General features: G+C 40.6%; 1 protein-coding gene across 1 annotated transcript in view; it reads right to left on the bottom strand.

The window, feature by feature from the left end:
* LOC111977433 (synapse differentiation-inducing gene protein 1) overlaps window positions 1-15,525 on the bottom strand; it is a 32,549-nt gene extending 17,024 nt beyond the window's left edge. Inside the window, exons 1-3 of the mRNA XM_024006849.1 lie at window positions 15,080-15,525; window positions 11,710-12,382; window positions 6,696-6,833 (exon numbers count right to left, since the gene is read on the bottom strand). Coding sequence (XP_023862617.1) covers window positions 6,696-6,833; window positions 11,710-12,276 — 705 coding nt within the window. The 5' untranslated portion in view covers window positions 12,277-12,382; window positions 15,080-15,525. The remainder of the gene's footprint in view (window positions 1-6,695; window positions 6,834-11,709; window positions 12,383-15,079) is intronic.
* Window positions 15,526-16,521: the final 996 nt, after the last annotated feature.

Genomic DNA, 16,521 nt, shown 5'->3' with positions numbered 1-16,521 from the left:
TGAAGAACAGGAGGAAGAAAGACAAGATGACCATTTTGACAACGATCATGATGATGATGATGTCCTGTATCTCATTCAGTACAATAACTGCAGCTAACAATGTGCCAAAATGAATTGCTAAAATCAAAGTCATTCTGACAGATTGGTTTACGGGGTGGGGGGTCCCCTGCAATCTCACCCATGAAATCTAGATTTGTTGTGGTTAAAGCTTTTTTCCTACACCCTGTCGCCCCAAAGAGCTGTGTATTGATTGCTTTGTTCCTCCTGAAAGGAGGAAATTAATTGGAGTGTTGAGCAGTACAAAAGGTAAAGGGAACCAATTCAAATGGCTACGGCCTTTACAGTTGTTCTCAATATGCAGAAACCAAAGTACAACACTCGAAACACAGCTCTTACTGACGTCCTACCATTGACACAGAAGCTGCTTTCTGGTCTGCTTTGCTTTGAGCGTAAGATTTTGAGGGCACATTTTCACAGAAAGAGACAATAAGCAGTAACCTGATCTTGATTAAAGTGCACCTATTTAATCCCATGGGTCACAAAAGTGAGAGCATAAAGCTTTTGTACTTTGCAAGCTCCAGAGAAGTTAAAGTTGTACCTCTAAACAAATGTATCATATTATGCATTAAGGTGTCTAGTATGATTCMCAGAAGTTTCATATGATTTCTCAAAATGGTCACAATTTCTCCAAGCTGTATTTAACAGCTTAAAAAACAAATACGTTGTTGAAATGTTTTAATATTTTCTTTGCAAAAATAATGTTAAAATGGTCTAGTTTACATACAGTATGTGCCTTCATTTTCAATGTTTTGTTAATGCCTGTTCAATACGTTGTTTTGTTAATGTCAGTATTGCCTTGTAACCTAAGCTTTGTGCCTTGTATGTGATTTCATTAATTTTACAATGATATTAAATATCTGCCTTTGATATAGAATATTTTTATTCCATTCTCAGACCTTTCTTGTTATTATTCTTGTGTCTCTTTAAGAAAATTGGTTGCATATTCCTATTTATCCTTCAGCTTTATAGAGTCAGATATTCAGTTTTAATAGACTTGGTAATATTAATTACATTGTTTTATTATGGGTTGCATGTGAGGTATGTACACTGCCTTCGTAAAGTATTCAGACCCCTTGACATTTTCCACATTTTGTTATGTTACAGCCTTATTCTAAAATTGCTTAATAAATCCTGAGCAATCTACACACAATGCCCCATAATGACAAAGCGAAAACAGGTTTTTAGAAATGTTTGCAAATGTATAAAAACACAAAAACAGAAATACCTTATTTATATAAGTATTTAGACCCTTTGCTATAAGACTCGAAATTGAGCTCAGGTGCATCCTGTTTCCATTGATCATCCTTGAGATGTTTCTACAACTTGATTGGAGTCCACCTGTGGTAAATTCAACTGATTGGACATGGTTTGGAAAGGCACACACTTGTCTATATAAGGTCCCACAGTTGACAGTGCATGTCAGAGCAAGAACCAAGCCATGTGGTCGAAGGAATAGTCCGTTGAGCTCCGAGACAGGATTGTGTCTAGGCACAGATCTGGGGAAGGGTACCAAAACATGTCTGCAGCATTGAAGGTCCCCCTTAAGGTTACTAATGGCATTAGATTTGCATAGTGGCACAGTGGCAAAAATTTGGTAACAAATGGGTTAAGGTGACTGATATCTGAAACACAAACTCCTGAGGGAGGTGTTGAAAGAGAACATATGCTATGGCAGAAACCCTGTATGTGTGGGCGGTAGACAACATGGTTTATCTAGAGTACACATAAATACAGACTTTAGCAGAAAATTGAGCCGTACTGCAGCAGTTCCTTGCTTTAAGATTATCGATCTATGCATGGTTACCCATCCAAATATCACATTGTGACATTTACATAAATGTAAATACTAACAATGTTCTTAATTAGAAGGTTCTGGCTTCTAACTCTTTAGATCCAATAAACACACTTATATCCGTGCCTATCCATTCTGCACACACAGGAAATTGTGTCTATAGTATTTTTTTTAATGATGAAGTGAAGATTTCGACATCTATTTTGTGTACGTGGGTTGCTTTATCAAGGCTGCATTTTCCTTCATTATGTTTTGCAGACCACCTTTGATTTTCCTAAAACCCAAAGTGTCAGTATCAATTGAGGACAACTCAAAGAAGGAAGATGATCAGAAGAGATTTACTTAACATGAGTTTGTGCATGTGTTTTCAAATCACTGAGGCTCAAAATGTTTTCCTGTCCTGCTCCTTTCAGGATCTTTCAATGGCTGCTTTGAATAGCTTATCTTTGATAATACCCTAAAGCTTTTCAAAACCTCCCACCATGGCGATGTCGTTTTAAATCCAGCCTGCTACATTTTTTATTCTGCGTCTGCTAGGCTTTGTAGTTGGATTTTAGGGAATTGATTTTAGTGTGGGCTGTGTTGCCCATGCCAACCGAGCAGAGTTTTTTTTTTTTTTTAAGCTGGAGAATAAGAGAGATGTAGGTGTGAGTCGTGATGTGCAGTCAGACCAGAGTGATGCAGTGTGGGTAGCGGGCCTCTGCCAGAGGCTTCGAGCAGCTCACAGAGATATGAGATCATTACACACACGGGGAAAACAACTACCTACCATCTTCATCAGGTCCACTCTTATCTTCCTCTCAAGGTTAATTCATGTTGTTTTTATATGGGATTTTAAGAAATATTTGTGTGTTGAAAATGCCTAACCACTTGTATAATCTATTTGCATACACTTCAAACAGACATACACTGAGTGTACAAAACATTAAGGACACTTTCCTAATATTGAGTTGCACCCCCACAGTAGTGTCAAGTTGGCTGGATGTCCTTTGGGTGGTGGACCATTCTTGATACACACGGAAACTGTTGAGCATGAAAAACCCAGCAGGGTTGCAGTTCTTGACACAAACCGGTGCGCCTGGCACCTACTACCATACCCTGTTTAAAGGCACTTAAATATTTTGTCTTGCCCATTGACCCTCTGAATGGCACACATACACAATCCATGTCACAATTGTCTCAAGGCTTAACATTTTTTAACCTCCTGCCCTTCATCTACACTGATTGAAGTGGATTTAATAAGTAACATCAATAAGGTATCATAGACTAACCAGGTGAATCCAGGTGAAAGCTATGTCACAAAAAGAGCAGGTGTCCTTAATGTTTTGTACACTCAGTGTACATACCCCACCAGACATGCCACTATGGGTTTCTTCACGGTACCAAACCAAAAACAGATTTAATGGGTCGCTTAGTTATGTATAGAGCAGTGCCGGCCAGGGCCGTTTAAGATGAGAGAGGACGATAAATGAGTTTTAGGAGCATGGCCTTATTTCTATTAAAGCATATTAGATGACTGTTAATCATATTCCATTCACCCAGCTCAATGTAACATTGATAGGTTTAGGCTACTACATGACTCTAATTTTTCCTATACCCATCATGAGGTTGTCCAACAGTTGCAAACGAGAGTTTCTATTGACTAAATTCCGGTATGTTTATCCCCGTTTCAATCTGTTTAATACAAGTTTTTCAACAGAATCGGCGGAATGAATACACCCCTGTTCATCCACAAACACAGTTCACTTTCATAGCAGCCACATACAAACAGCATGATCCCTTTGATCATTGTATAATTCCTTCTCACATCTACACCCTCTTCTCCTCTCACCTTTTCCCTTCGCTTGTGGACTTCAGTGCACAACACGTCAGCTGTTTGTGACCAGGCGAAAAAACCTTTCCAAGCCAAATCTTCATATTAKAACTGCTACACACAGCCTACATCATTGTCACCATATTAACGTCATAGTCAACATAGCTTCTAGAACTAACGTGTTAGTTAACCTGCTACAATCATGCAGTACAGTGTACAATCAGCAGCAAACAGTTATACCGGTGGGCCCCGTTGGCAATAAATTAATAAAACCAAAAGCTTACCTTGACTAGGAAGAGTTCCAGAGTTGGATAGTCATAGCCAGCTAGCTAACGTAGTATCTCTCTCTGTTTGAGCCGGGTGTTTTAGTAGGCTATAGCTAGCTGCATTCACTAGCTAAGCAAATAAAATAAAAATACTACGAAATATAGCTCTCTCWATCTCTCTTGCTTGCTTCTCCTTTATTTTTGAAGAAATGTATTTATTCAAAACTGTTCAACTATTGTCTTTCTATCTCTTTGAGTCAACTAACTTTACTCACCACATTTTATGCTCTGCAGTGCTAGCTAGCTGTAACTTATGCTTTYAGTACTAGATTCATTCTCTGATCCTTTGACTGGGTGGACAACATTGGGTGGTCAGTTCATGCGGCAAGAGCTCTGATAGGTTGAATGACGTCCTCTGGAAGTTGTCATAATTACTATGTAAGTCTATGGAAGGGCGTGAGAACCACGAGTTTTGTATTGAAATCAATGTACCCAGAGGAGGACGGATACTAGCTGTTCTCCAGCTACACCATGGTGCTACCCTACAGATTGCTGTTGAGGCTACCGTAGACCTTCATTGCAAAACAGTGTGTTTTAATCAATTATTTGGTGACTTTTTAATGTTTCACTATTTGTATTTTTATGAAATTCACTGAGGATGGTCTTCCCTTTCCTCCTCTGAGGAGCCTCCACTGGCATAGAGCCATGTCATCGTGGAATGCTCTGCCTCCATAGGTTACTCAGGCAAAAAGCAAGTCCAGCTTTAAAAAACAGATACAAAATCTTCTTGTATCCCAGCGCCTCACCTCTTTCTAAATATCCAATTTAACGGTACTGTATATGAATATGTACAGTGCCTTGCAAAAGTATTCATCCCCCTTGGCGTTTTTCCTATTTTGTTGCATTACAATCTGTAATTTTAATTTAATTTAATTTGGATTTCATGTAATGGACATACACAAAATAGTCCAAATTGGTGAAGTGAAATGAAAAAAATAACTTGTTTCAAAACATTCAAAAAAATAAATAAACGGAGAAGTGTTGCGTGCATATGTATTCACCCCCTTTGCTATGAAGCCCCTAATTAAAATCTGGTGCAACCAATTACCTTCAGAAGTCACATAATAAGTTAGATTGCACACAGGTGGCATTAATTGAAGTGTCACATGATCTCAGTATATATACACCTGTTCTGAAAGGACCCAGAGTCTGCAACACCACTAAGCAAGGGGCACCACCAAGCAAGCGACACCATGAAGACCAAGGAGCTCTCCAAACAGGTCAGGGACAAAGTTGTGGAGAAGTACAGATCAGGGTTGGGTTCTAAAAACATATCCAAAACTTTGAACATCCCACAGAGCACCATAAAATCCATTATTAAAAAATGGAAAGAATATGGCACCACAACAAACCTGCCAAGAGAGGGCCGCTCACCACAACTTACAGACCAGGCAAGGAGGGCATTAATCAGAGAGGCAACAAAGAGACCAAAGATAACCCTGAAGGAGCTGCAAAGCTCCACATCGGAGATTGGAGTATCTGTTCATCGGACCGCTTTAAGCCGTACACTCCACAGWGCTGGGCTTTATGGAAGAGTGGCCAGAAAAAAGCCATTGCTTAAAGACAGAAATAAGCAAACACATTTGGTGTTCGCCAAAAGKCATGTGGGAGACTTCCCAACATATGGAAGAAAGTACTCTGGTCAGATGAGACACAAATGTAGCTTTTTGTCAATCAAGGAAAACGCTATGTCTGGCGCAAACCCAACACCTCTCATCACCCCGAGAACACCATCCCCACAGTGAAGCATGGTGGTGGCAGCATCATGCTGTGGGGGTGTTTTTCATCGGCAGGGACTGGGAAACTGGTCAAAATCGAAGGAATGATGGATGGCGCTAAATACAGGGAAATTCTTGAGCGGGACATTGACCCTAAGCATACTGCTAAAGCAACACTTGAGTGGTTTAAGGGGAAACATTTAAATGCCTTGGAAAGCCCAGACCTCAATCCAATTGAGAATCTGTGGTATGACTTAAAGATTGCTGTACACCAGCAGAACCCATCCAACTTGAAGGAGCTGGAGCAGTTTTGCCTTGAAGAATGGGCAAAAATCCCAGTGGCTAGATGTGCCAAGCTTATAGAGACATTCCCTAAAAKACTTGCAGCTGTAATTGCTGCAAAAGGTGCAAAATACAATGTATTGACTTTGGGAGGGTGAATACTTACGATCAAGTTCWGTTTTTTTGTCTTATTTCTTGTTTGTTTCACAATAAAAAATATTTTGCATCTTCAAAGTGTGGTGCATGTGGTGTAACTCAAATGATACAAACCCCCCAAAAATCMATTTTAATTCCAGGTTGTAAGGCAACAAAATAGGAAAAATTCCAAGGGGGTGAATACTTTCGCAAGCCACTGTATATATGAATAATGTGAAATAGTATTTTTGTTGTCTCTTGGTGTCTTTCTAATATATAACTCTTGTTTGAATTTAATGTCACATCTTGTGTTCTTGTCTCTAACTGTTCTGTACTTTGTCATGTATTTTTACATTTTATGTGGACCCCAGGAAGAGTAGCTGCAGCATGTGCAGTAGCTAATGAGGGTCCTAATAAACAAAACGTAATTCTATAAATTATTGACTTATAAACGGTTATTTATTGTCTGATGTTATACACATTCTCCTAAGACTGACTTGATATTTACTATAAATGCTTGTGGTGACCAAGCCGTAGTGTAGAGTCATTGACAKTACAGTAGTCCTTACCTCGTGGGACAGGTAGAAGGCAGCGATCCCCAGGGGCCAGAAGCAGCACACCATGGAGAAGACGCTCAGGCCCAAGTGGTCTCTCGGTGGCATCATGAGGAAGTTGTCCTCACTCTCCGAGTCGCTCGAGTACTCGCTCTGTGAAAGCACAAAGAGTTAATACTTTGAGTGAACACTGCATGTCAAGAAAGGAGAGAGGTCTACAGAAGACTGCACTGTAGCGCAGCATAGGGTGGCCTTGCTAATGTTTAGTTGAAATGATTTTCTGTCTTTATAGACTACAGATGACCTCTTGTTTTCCTCACCTCAGCACAGGTTTGTAAATACACTGACAGCTTGCACAGCTGGGCTCTCTAGCAGTCGATTTGCACCGGGAGGGCCCTGTACATATGTTCACCCAGACRGGGGCACGACTAGCCATGCCAGCTGGACAATAATGGGCAAAAAACAACCCACCACTTCGCTCTCTCTCTCGCTCTCTGCGACACAGTGCCTTCAGAAAGTATTCACACCCCTTGACTTTTACAAWTTTTTTGTGTTACAGCCTGAATTTAATAATAATAATCATGTTTAATATTATTTTTTAATGACTACCTCATCTCTGTACCCCACACATACAATTATCTCTAAGGTCCCTCAGTCGAGCAGTGAAGTTGAACCACAGATTGAACCACAAAGACTAGAGAGGTTTTCTAATCCCTCGCAAAGAAGGTCAGCTATTGGTAGATGGGTAAAAAATCCGACATTGAGTATCCTTTTGAGCATGCTGAAGTTATTAATTATGCTTTGGATGGTGTATCAATAAACCCAGTTACTACAAAGATACAGGCGTCCTTCCTAACTCAGTTGCCAGAGAGGAAGGAAACCGCTCAGAGATTTTACCAGGAGGCCAATGGTGAATTTAAAATAGTTTAATGGCTGTGGCAGGAGAAAACTGAGGATGGATCAACAACATTAACCTAAATAACAGRGTGAAAAGAAGGAAGTCTGTACAGAGCAAAAAATATTCCAAAACATGCATCCTGTTTGCAATAAGGCACTAAAGGAAAACTGCAAAAAATGTGGCAAAGAAATTAGCTTTATGTCCTGAATACAAAGTGTTATGTTTGGGGGAAATCCAACCCAACACATCCCTCACTGAGCATCACTCTTTATATTTTCAAGCATTGTGGTGACTGCATATTGTTATGGGTATGCTTGTCATCGGCAAGGAATAGGGAGTTTTTTAGGATAAAAAGAAATGGAATAGAGCTAAGCACAGGCAAAATCCTAGAGGAAAACCTTTTTCAGTTTGCTTTCCAACAGACATTGGAAGACAAATTCACCCTTCAGCATGACAATAACCTAAAACACAAGGCAAATATACACTGAAGTTGCTTACCAAGATGACATTGAATGTTCCTGAGTGGCCTAGTTAAATTTTACTTAAGTCGTCTTTAAAATATATGGCAAGATTTGAAAATGGCTGTCTAGTGATGATCAATAACCAACTTGACAGTGCTTGAATATTTTTTTTAATAATAATATGCAAATATTGTACAATCCAGGTGTTCAAAGTTCTTTGAGACTTCCCCAGAAAGACTCACAGTTGTAATCGCTGCCAAAGGTGATTCTAAAATGTATTGACTCAGGGGTGTGAATACTTATGTAAATTAAATATTTCATTTTGAAGAAATTTGAAGAAAAAAAAATCTACAAACATGTTTCAACTCTTTCATTATGGGGTATCGTGTGAAGATTGAATACATTTTGAATTCAGGCTGTAAGTAGGGACATGCTTTATGGGCTTTTTTTTTTTTTAAGTTGCTTTTACCTTAATTTCCAGCATGATCCACTAGGTTTGCTGCAGGTAGAAAGTTCTGGGAAATGTTATTTGAATTGTCTCCAGTCAATCAATCAATCAATGTCTGGTTGTGCATGTGTGTTTGGTGGGGGAATCGCCTAAGTCAGCGGCGGCGTACTTCTGTGACATTAATTGCACAAAGCCTATTATTTGTCAGGGAATACTATTTGTAGTTCAGTGATTCTAAACCTCACTTTGCTCAAGCTGATCCTTTCCAACGGACTAGTAAGTTGTAGCTAAAAATGGGTCAGTTAGGGGCAGTTAAAGGGGAGAGTCAATCAAACCAAATGCAAAATACTTCCATGGTTGGTTTCACTGACTCATGCTGGAAATACTGGTGAAAGCAAAGTGCCCAAAAAAAGCCAAAAAAAGCATGGCCCTAATTATGAGGACATTCTTGTCCTGGAGGGTGGATTAGCAGGACACGACAAGAAATCATTGCACCTCTTCAGAACTCTAGCTAATTAACTTCAGATGGATTCGGAGCAAGACGCCCAAAAAATGTAATTCACAAATCTCATTCCAGACACAGTGCCTAAATCCGACGGTAATGGAGTCAGAAATGTGGCTGCATAATAGAGGAGTCAAATGCTCCATTAACTAGATTCTGAGACACACTTCAATGTTCTATGAAAATATCAGAGTACACAGTAAATGATATATGATAATTGAAGGGACTTAGATAGTAACTTAGACAGCCTATGTAAATTTGGAAGGCTTAGACATGTTTTACCTCACAAGAACTGTAAGAACATTGTAAAGGGCAGTCCAATAACATAAAMCCACGGGAATCATGTTACGTATGCGGTACAGTATTTGTTATTCATTTTAAGGATAGTAATCCACAATAATTATTCTGTGGGCACCTCATACAGTTGAAGTCAGAAGTTTACATACACCTTAGCCAAATACATTTAAACTCAGTTTATCACAATTCCTGACATTTAATCCTAGTAAATATTCCCTGTCTTAGGTCAGTTAGGATCACCACTTTATTTTAAGAACGTGAAATGTCAGAATAATAGTAGAGAGAATGATTTATTTCAGCTTTTATTTCTTTCATCACATTCCCAGGAGGTCAGATGTTTACATACACTCAATTAGTATTTGGTGGCATTGCTTTTAAATTGTTTAACTTGGGTGAAACTTTTCGGGTAGCCTTCCACAAGCTTCCCACAATAAGTTGGGTGCATTTTGGCCCATTCCTCCTGACAGAGCTGTTGTAACTGAGTCAGGTTTGTAGGCCTCCTTGCTCGCACACACTTTTTCAGGTCTGCCCACAAATGTTCTATAGGATTGAGGCCAGGGCTTTGTGATGGCCACTCCAATACCTTGACTTTGTTGTCCTCAAGCCATTTTTACACAACTTTGGAAGTATGCTTGGGGTCATTGTCCATTTGGAAGACCCATTTGCGACCAAGCTTTAACTTCCTGACTGATGTCTTGAGATGTTGCTTCAATATATCCACATAATTTTCTCCTCCTGATGCCATCTATTTTGTGAAGTGCACCAGTCCCTCCTGCAGCAAAGCACCCCCACAACAGGATGCTGCCACCCCCGTGCTTCACGGTTGAGATGGTGTTCTTCGGCTTGCAAGCCTCCCCCTTTTTCCTCCAAACATAATGATGGTCATTATGGCCAAACAGTTCTATTTTTGTTTCATCAGACCAGAAGACATTTCTCCAAAAAGTACCATCTTTGTCCCCATGTGCAGTTGCAAACCGTAGTCTGGCTTTTTTATGGCGGTTTTGGAGCAGTGACTTCTTTCGTGCTGCGCGGCCTCTCAGATTATGGCGATATAGGACTCGTTTTACTGTGGATATAGATACTTTTGTACCTGTTTTCTTCCAGCATCTTCACAAGTACCTTTGCTGTTGTTCTGGGATTGATTTGCACTTTTCGCACCAAAGTACGTTTATCTCTAGGAGACAGAACGCGTCTCCTTCCTGAGCGGTATGACGGCTGCGTGGTCCCATGGTGTTTATACTTGCGTACTATTGTTTGTACAGATGAATGTGGTACCTTCAGGTTTTTGGAAATTGCTCCCAAGGATGAACCAGACTTGTGGAGGTCTACATTTTTTTTTCTGRGGTCTTGGCTGATTTCTTTTGATTTTCCCATGATSTCAAGCAAAGAGGCACTGAGTTTGGAGGTAGGCTGTGAAATGCCAAAACTAAAGTTTGTTTAACAAGAAATTGTGGAGTGGTTGAAAAACGAGTTTTAATGACTCTAACCTAAGTGTATGTAACCTTCCGACTTCAACTGTATATTATTACATTGCTGTGTATTTCAAAGAACCCACGTTGAGAATGCACAGAGCTAATTTTGTACTGAATAAGGGCCAAATGAAGAAGGGGAGTTTTTTTTTGCTTTCTCTAAAGTATTACAACATACCGTAATAAAGATCTTATTAACTCAAATAAAGAATGCGCTATAAAAAGGGTGTTCACCTTGACTGCTCCAGTGACAACCACCAGAAACCATGGCAATACCAGAAACCAACAGTTTAGTGTTGACCTGTAAACATTTAGTATATAAATAACTAGTCTTTGAAGGTCACATAAACACAGGAATAGGGAAATGATATATCCACAAGATAGCCATCTGAGCCCACATACAGTACATGTCTTCTCCTGCCTGGTTTGTCCAGAAGCCTCCTGAGCAGGGTAATGCCTGGGCTGTGCTACACCTGAATCARAACAGTTGGCAGAGACAGTCAGACGCAGCAGATACCCAGTGGTTCAGACTGCCTCTCCCCTTTCCTCCTATTTCTCTTCTTCTCCCCTCTCCTCTATCATMTCTCCTCCCCTGTCTCCTTTCACCATATCATCTTCTTTCCCCTCTCTCCATTCTAGCCTCTCTGAATTCTCAACAGAGCCTCTTTCATGCTGAGGCAGCCTTTGAAAAGCCTGATATTTATCAGATCTCAAGCATAAAACGTTGCTCTCAGTGAACAGCTTCAAGGACCCAAGTGATCTTCGTCCTTCAGACAAAAACTTTTGAAATCCATCTGGTCCATTTGTATTTGGCTCTAAATGCAATAATAGAAACATATATAGAAAACTTCTAACCATACAGAAATACATTCATGTGTTTCATACATATAGCCATCCCTTAAAATGTTTACATTCTAATGTGTTATGATAAAAGACAGCGCCCCCGAGCCTTACCTCCAGCTCTTGGAACTCATCATCATCGTCAATGTCATAAGACAGGGTCTGGATCTTTGCATCCTCCACAGACAGTTCCAGGAACTTTCCATCGGCAAGCATCAGCCCATCCTTGGAGGCAGCAGAGGAGCCGGATGCCAAGTCCTCTATGAAGGTGGTCTCACAGCAATCCCCGACTCCTCCATCCCCCCAGGCCCGCAGCATGTTTTCAGAGTACAGGATCAGGTTGGGCCTGAAGCGGGGGTCCATGCCCTGGGGCAGAGCGCTGGGGTTGAGCAGCTGTGGGGGTCCCCCTCCTCCGCCCACCCCCTGACCATTCTGCTCCTGCTGAGGGGACAGGTTGACCACCATGTGACCCTGGTACTGGGGGGCCGAGTACACCGACACCAGCCCTTCCTTAGTCTCTACCATCAAGCTGCGGGTGTTGATCAGACCGTTGTGCTTGCAGGAGGCCAGCCCTGCATTCCTTCCTCTCCCGATTGGAGAAGTCGTCCGCTGGGTGGGGGGCTCAGCCTCCACAGCCTGGCTGGAGCCCGACCCCGCTCCCTGTCCTGGTCCACTCTCCATCCTGACTTAGAGAGCTGGATTGTTTGATCAAATCCCCTCCTCTTTAAAGGCCTCTCTCATAGGGGCCTTGGGTTGGGGAAGGCATGGGATGGTAGGCTGCACTCTCCTGTGGGAGGTCATATTAAAATGGTTTAGCAGATAAAAAGGTATTTTGTATTCAATTTGCCTTGTTTGTTTTCATCAAAAGCAGTATAAACCCAGACAACGCTTTAAACCTTTCATACTTCCTCTATTTAGGTTACTGAATTGGTATTTCAAATGAGGAAAAACTATTTTTTAAATCAGTGTTGGGCTTTCTGCCTATTTTCATGTAGTCTTGCGCATGTAAATGTATTTTTAATTGTGTTGATTTATTTTGGTGGATCCAGCTCAGTCAGAAACATGGCCAGGTAGAGGGTTTAAGAAAAAGTGAAGAGGAGTGTTTTGTCAATTAACATCCACCATCTCTGTGAAGATTTAATGGCACAGCTGCTAGTTACAAAACATAAACCCTGCCAAGCATTAAATCCCAAGGTGTTCGTTGCTGCCTAAGGCACTTCTAACTCCCAACCTACATCACTTTGCCTTTTATCTGGTGGGGTATGTACCAACAAATGCATTTTGTTGGCAAACACACACATGCCCGCATGCACATACACACACAAAAACACACACATGCACAGCACACACGCCTCACCCTCGATCCCTCTCTCAGCCTGCAAGGTTTTGGTTCTCAACCATGCAAATGTAGTCCCTGCATATGCAGTAACGTTTCATGTCAGAGCCATTGATAATCTATCGGCATGCTCTACCGTGCCAAGGCCTGGAATGAAAAGGCAATTTTTGCTAGGTTCAGCAGTAAACTCTGTGTGCAGGATGAGAAACGGGCCACTGCAGGGGAGGCTCTAATGGACATGACATCCTGGTCAGTTTTTGAGTGTATTGCCACAGACTGTGAGAACAGATTCCCGTGCAGAACCCTGTGACCAATTAAACGCCTCACTGAATGTGGGAGGTATTGGGACTCCCTTGGCTTAATTGCAATCCTTTATTTGTTTGCTTTTCGTCTTTTGCTGAAGAGTTCAATGACCTGCTTTGCATTCATGGCCTCAGGGAAAGTTAACCAACAGCTTTAAAGCATGTTCTTGCTTTAATTAGCTAATTAAAGGCTCCAGTGGAATTAAAATGGACTGCCACTGTTCCCTTTCTATCACCTTCAATGCTCAAAGCTAATGTCAAAGCTAAAGCCTATTGGAGGGATAGTCCTTCAACTGTTCAACATTGCAATCTCTATTTACATTATGAGAATATCTAGCTGGTCACGTTTTGGCTCAGTGGCAGTCACAACACAGTGCTATCTCTGAGCATATGACCATAATTGGCCCTCACAGGACCAAGCTTTAAAAAGCTTAACTCAGCACTGAGCCTCTGAAACCATTGGAGTACATAACTTGCCTTGCAATACAGACAATAATGGGACAGTCATTCTCCTGAAAAGATACTAGATGGGCCACTTTGAAAGGGACTATATCTCCCTGTTGACAAGACGTCAATGAATTGAGAATGTGAAATGAAGTGACAATTGGTCCCCCCTTGCAACACTAAAATACAATGGAAACAGTGAAGATCATGTTTTCATACATTCCAATGACCTCTATTGACATTTTTTTTTTTTATACAGAAAAGTATATGTTTGGAAGCTATCAATCAGGCCAGATAATGTTTACGTTTTCAAATAATGAGTGTTAGGGTAGCCTACCAGTCGACAACTTAACTTTCCATGAAAGCAATATACAGTATCTCCGTTTGTGGGTTATGTGCAGCGGGCAACATAGCCGGGCTAAGGGTTGGCCAATTTCCTTGAATTTTCATAGTATACATCGTGCATGCAATGCTGGTTCAGTAAAATAACCTAGTCCATTTGAATGAATTAGAGTATAAACTAATCCAAGTGTTGGACATGACACATGGTGAATGGAGAAGTAGGCTAAAACATGGTCAGCACCGGAACAAAATAGCTGCACGAAGTCTCCTCCGGTGAATGGAGGAGCTATCCATGGTGCTGTCCTTCAAGGTCCGTTGTTTACCTTGTTTGTAATGAGTACGGGACGGTCGTCAGGGCCCAGACATCCATCACTCGTCTTGAAACAAAATCAGTCTTATATGATATACAGCCCACGCGGAAATGCGGCAATATCGTTGATGTTATTGTGGCACGTGAAGCATATGTATTCAAAAAAGCTAGTAGCCTACCCTTTTGGTAAATGTATCTGCATCGCCCCAAAAAAACGAATCAATGAAAATACCAACTGGGCAAAAACTGGTTGCATCAACGTTGTTTCCACGTAATTTCAACAACAACAAAAATACATCTGATGACGTTGAATCAACGTGGAAAACTGATTGGATTTGCAAAAAGTAATCAACATAAGGGAATGTCGTCTTTTTTTCACCCAACCTTTAACCTAAATCCAGTGACATAGTGAAATGTTTGTTGAATTCACGCTGAATTCACATTAGTTTACATCTCAACCTAATGTAAATCAAAACTAGACGTTTAAATTACTTATTTTCCCAGTGGCTAACTAACATTTATAGGCTTGCTTGTGTTCTTCGCAGTCTCCTCAATTCTTTAAAACCCAATGCCGTGAATAAAATGGACAAATGTAGGTTATACTTATATTTGAATTGTGAATAATTTACGAAGACAGTGTTATTTGGTTATGCGCTGGTGTCATCTTTGTAGTGTCATCTTGGTGCAATCATTCATTGCTGTAACCTACATGTTCGTGATCTGACTGGCAAGGCATTCACACACACTTACCTTCCAAGGTGAAAGGGCGTTCTGCGGCGAATAGGCTGGATCCCGTGGGAAACATAAGTGGACAGAGGGTTTATCAATCCGTCAGGGCTCGTTCCCTTTCTCTGGTAATTCTCTACAAGCTAACCCATATACATCTAGCCAGAACTCCGAGTCTCCGCCTAATCTGGCCAAAAGTGTTAAACCGAAGCCTCAACAGTCCGATTTCCACCCTCCAAAAAGCAGAGCAAAAAACATCAGTCAATTACACTTTTCTTTTGTGTGCCTGCAATGGGGGTGTTGCAGTTGGCTTCTGCTCAGACTGGATGAATCCAGCGGGGAAAAGATGCAGCAGCATACAAGCAACACAAGCTACAGACATACCACAAGAGCATCTTACTTGTGAAGCGAAGGCAGCTGCACTGTGCTTTGTATGTGAAAGTGTCGAATAGCAACCTTTCAGACCTTACCTAGGCTATCAGTCTAGTGTTGGATGAAGGTTCCAAGCAAAATGGGACAGTTTACCCCATGGTCCTAAAGAATGCGGGGTCTTTCAACTCGTTTTCATACTTTTTCATGCAGAAATATAGGGCTTTTGAAGAGGATTACATTATCAATGAACCATCAATATCAATGAACCATGGTTTAGTAACCCATCTGCTACTATTATATTAGGTAAATCCTATACCTCATTTTATATTGACAAATATGACAATGTAATGTTGTGGTTGTTGAAGGAAGCATTATTGACCTCAGTTTCTTGCTTGCTGTTGCTTGTCGTATCAAATAATCGGATGCTGCCCCCAGGTGTATCTGTGCTTGAACAACAAGAGGTGCTACTTTAAATATTACTGAATTTCTTGTTGAACAGAAATTCAATTCAAAGAATGAATCATTTTTGCATATATTTGCATATAGACTTTTGACATCTAGAAGACAATATATTTCAGCACTAGACAGCTCCAATTTACAGATAAAATAGATTATGAACTAAGCTAAGCAAAAAAGAAAAATCATCATGAGTGATTATGAAATCGTGTAAACATCCTGATTGAAGTGTGACCAATCAGCTTCAAATATCAGCTTGTTTGATTTTGCTGATTTATTCTAATCAAATGCTTTCCTTCAAGATCTACATGCATGCATGAGCTTGTTGTAATGTATTCATGTTTTCCAAATGTTGTTGTGTTAGAGCCTGAATTTAAAATGGATTGATTACATTTAGTTTTTACTTGTCACTGGCCTACACACAATACCCCATAATGTCAAAGTGGAATGATATTGTCATGGCGAGCCTAAATAAAAAATGTCTTAACAAGTCTCATAAGTTGCATGGACTCACTCTGTGTGCAATAATAATGTTTAACATGATTTTTAAATGACTACCTCATCTCTGTACCCCACACATACAGTTATCTGTAAGGTCCCTCAGTCGAGCAGTGAATTTCAAACACAGATTTAACCAT

This window comes from Salvelinus sp. IW2-2015, linkage group LG18, assembly GCF_002910315.2.
Source record: "Salvelinus sp. IW2-2015 linkage group LG18, ASM291031v2, whole genome shotgun sequence".
Lineage (NCBI taxonomy): Eukaryota > Metazoa > Chordata > Actinopteri > Salmoniformes > Salmonidae > Salvelinus > Salvelinus sp. IW2-2015.
Note: the sequence above shows the minus strand (reverse complement) of the source record. Positions and strands in the feature narration are given on the sequence as shown.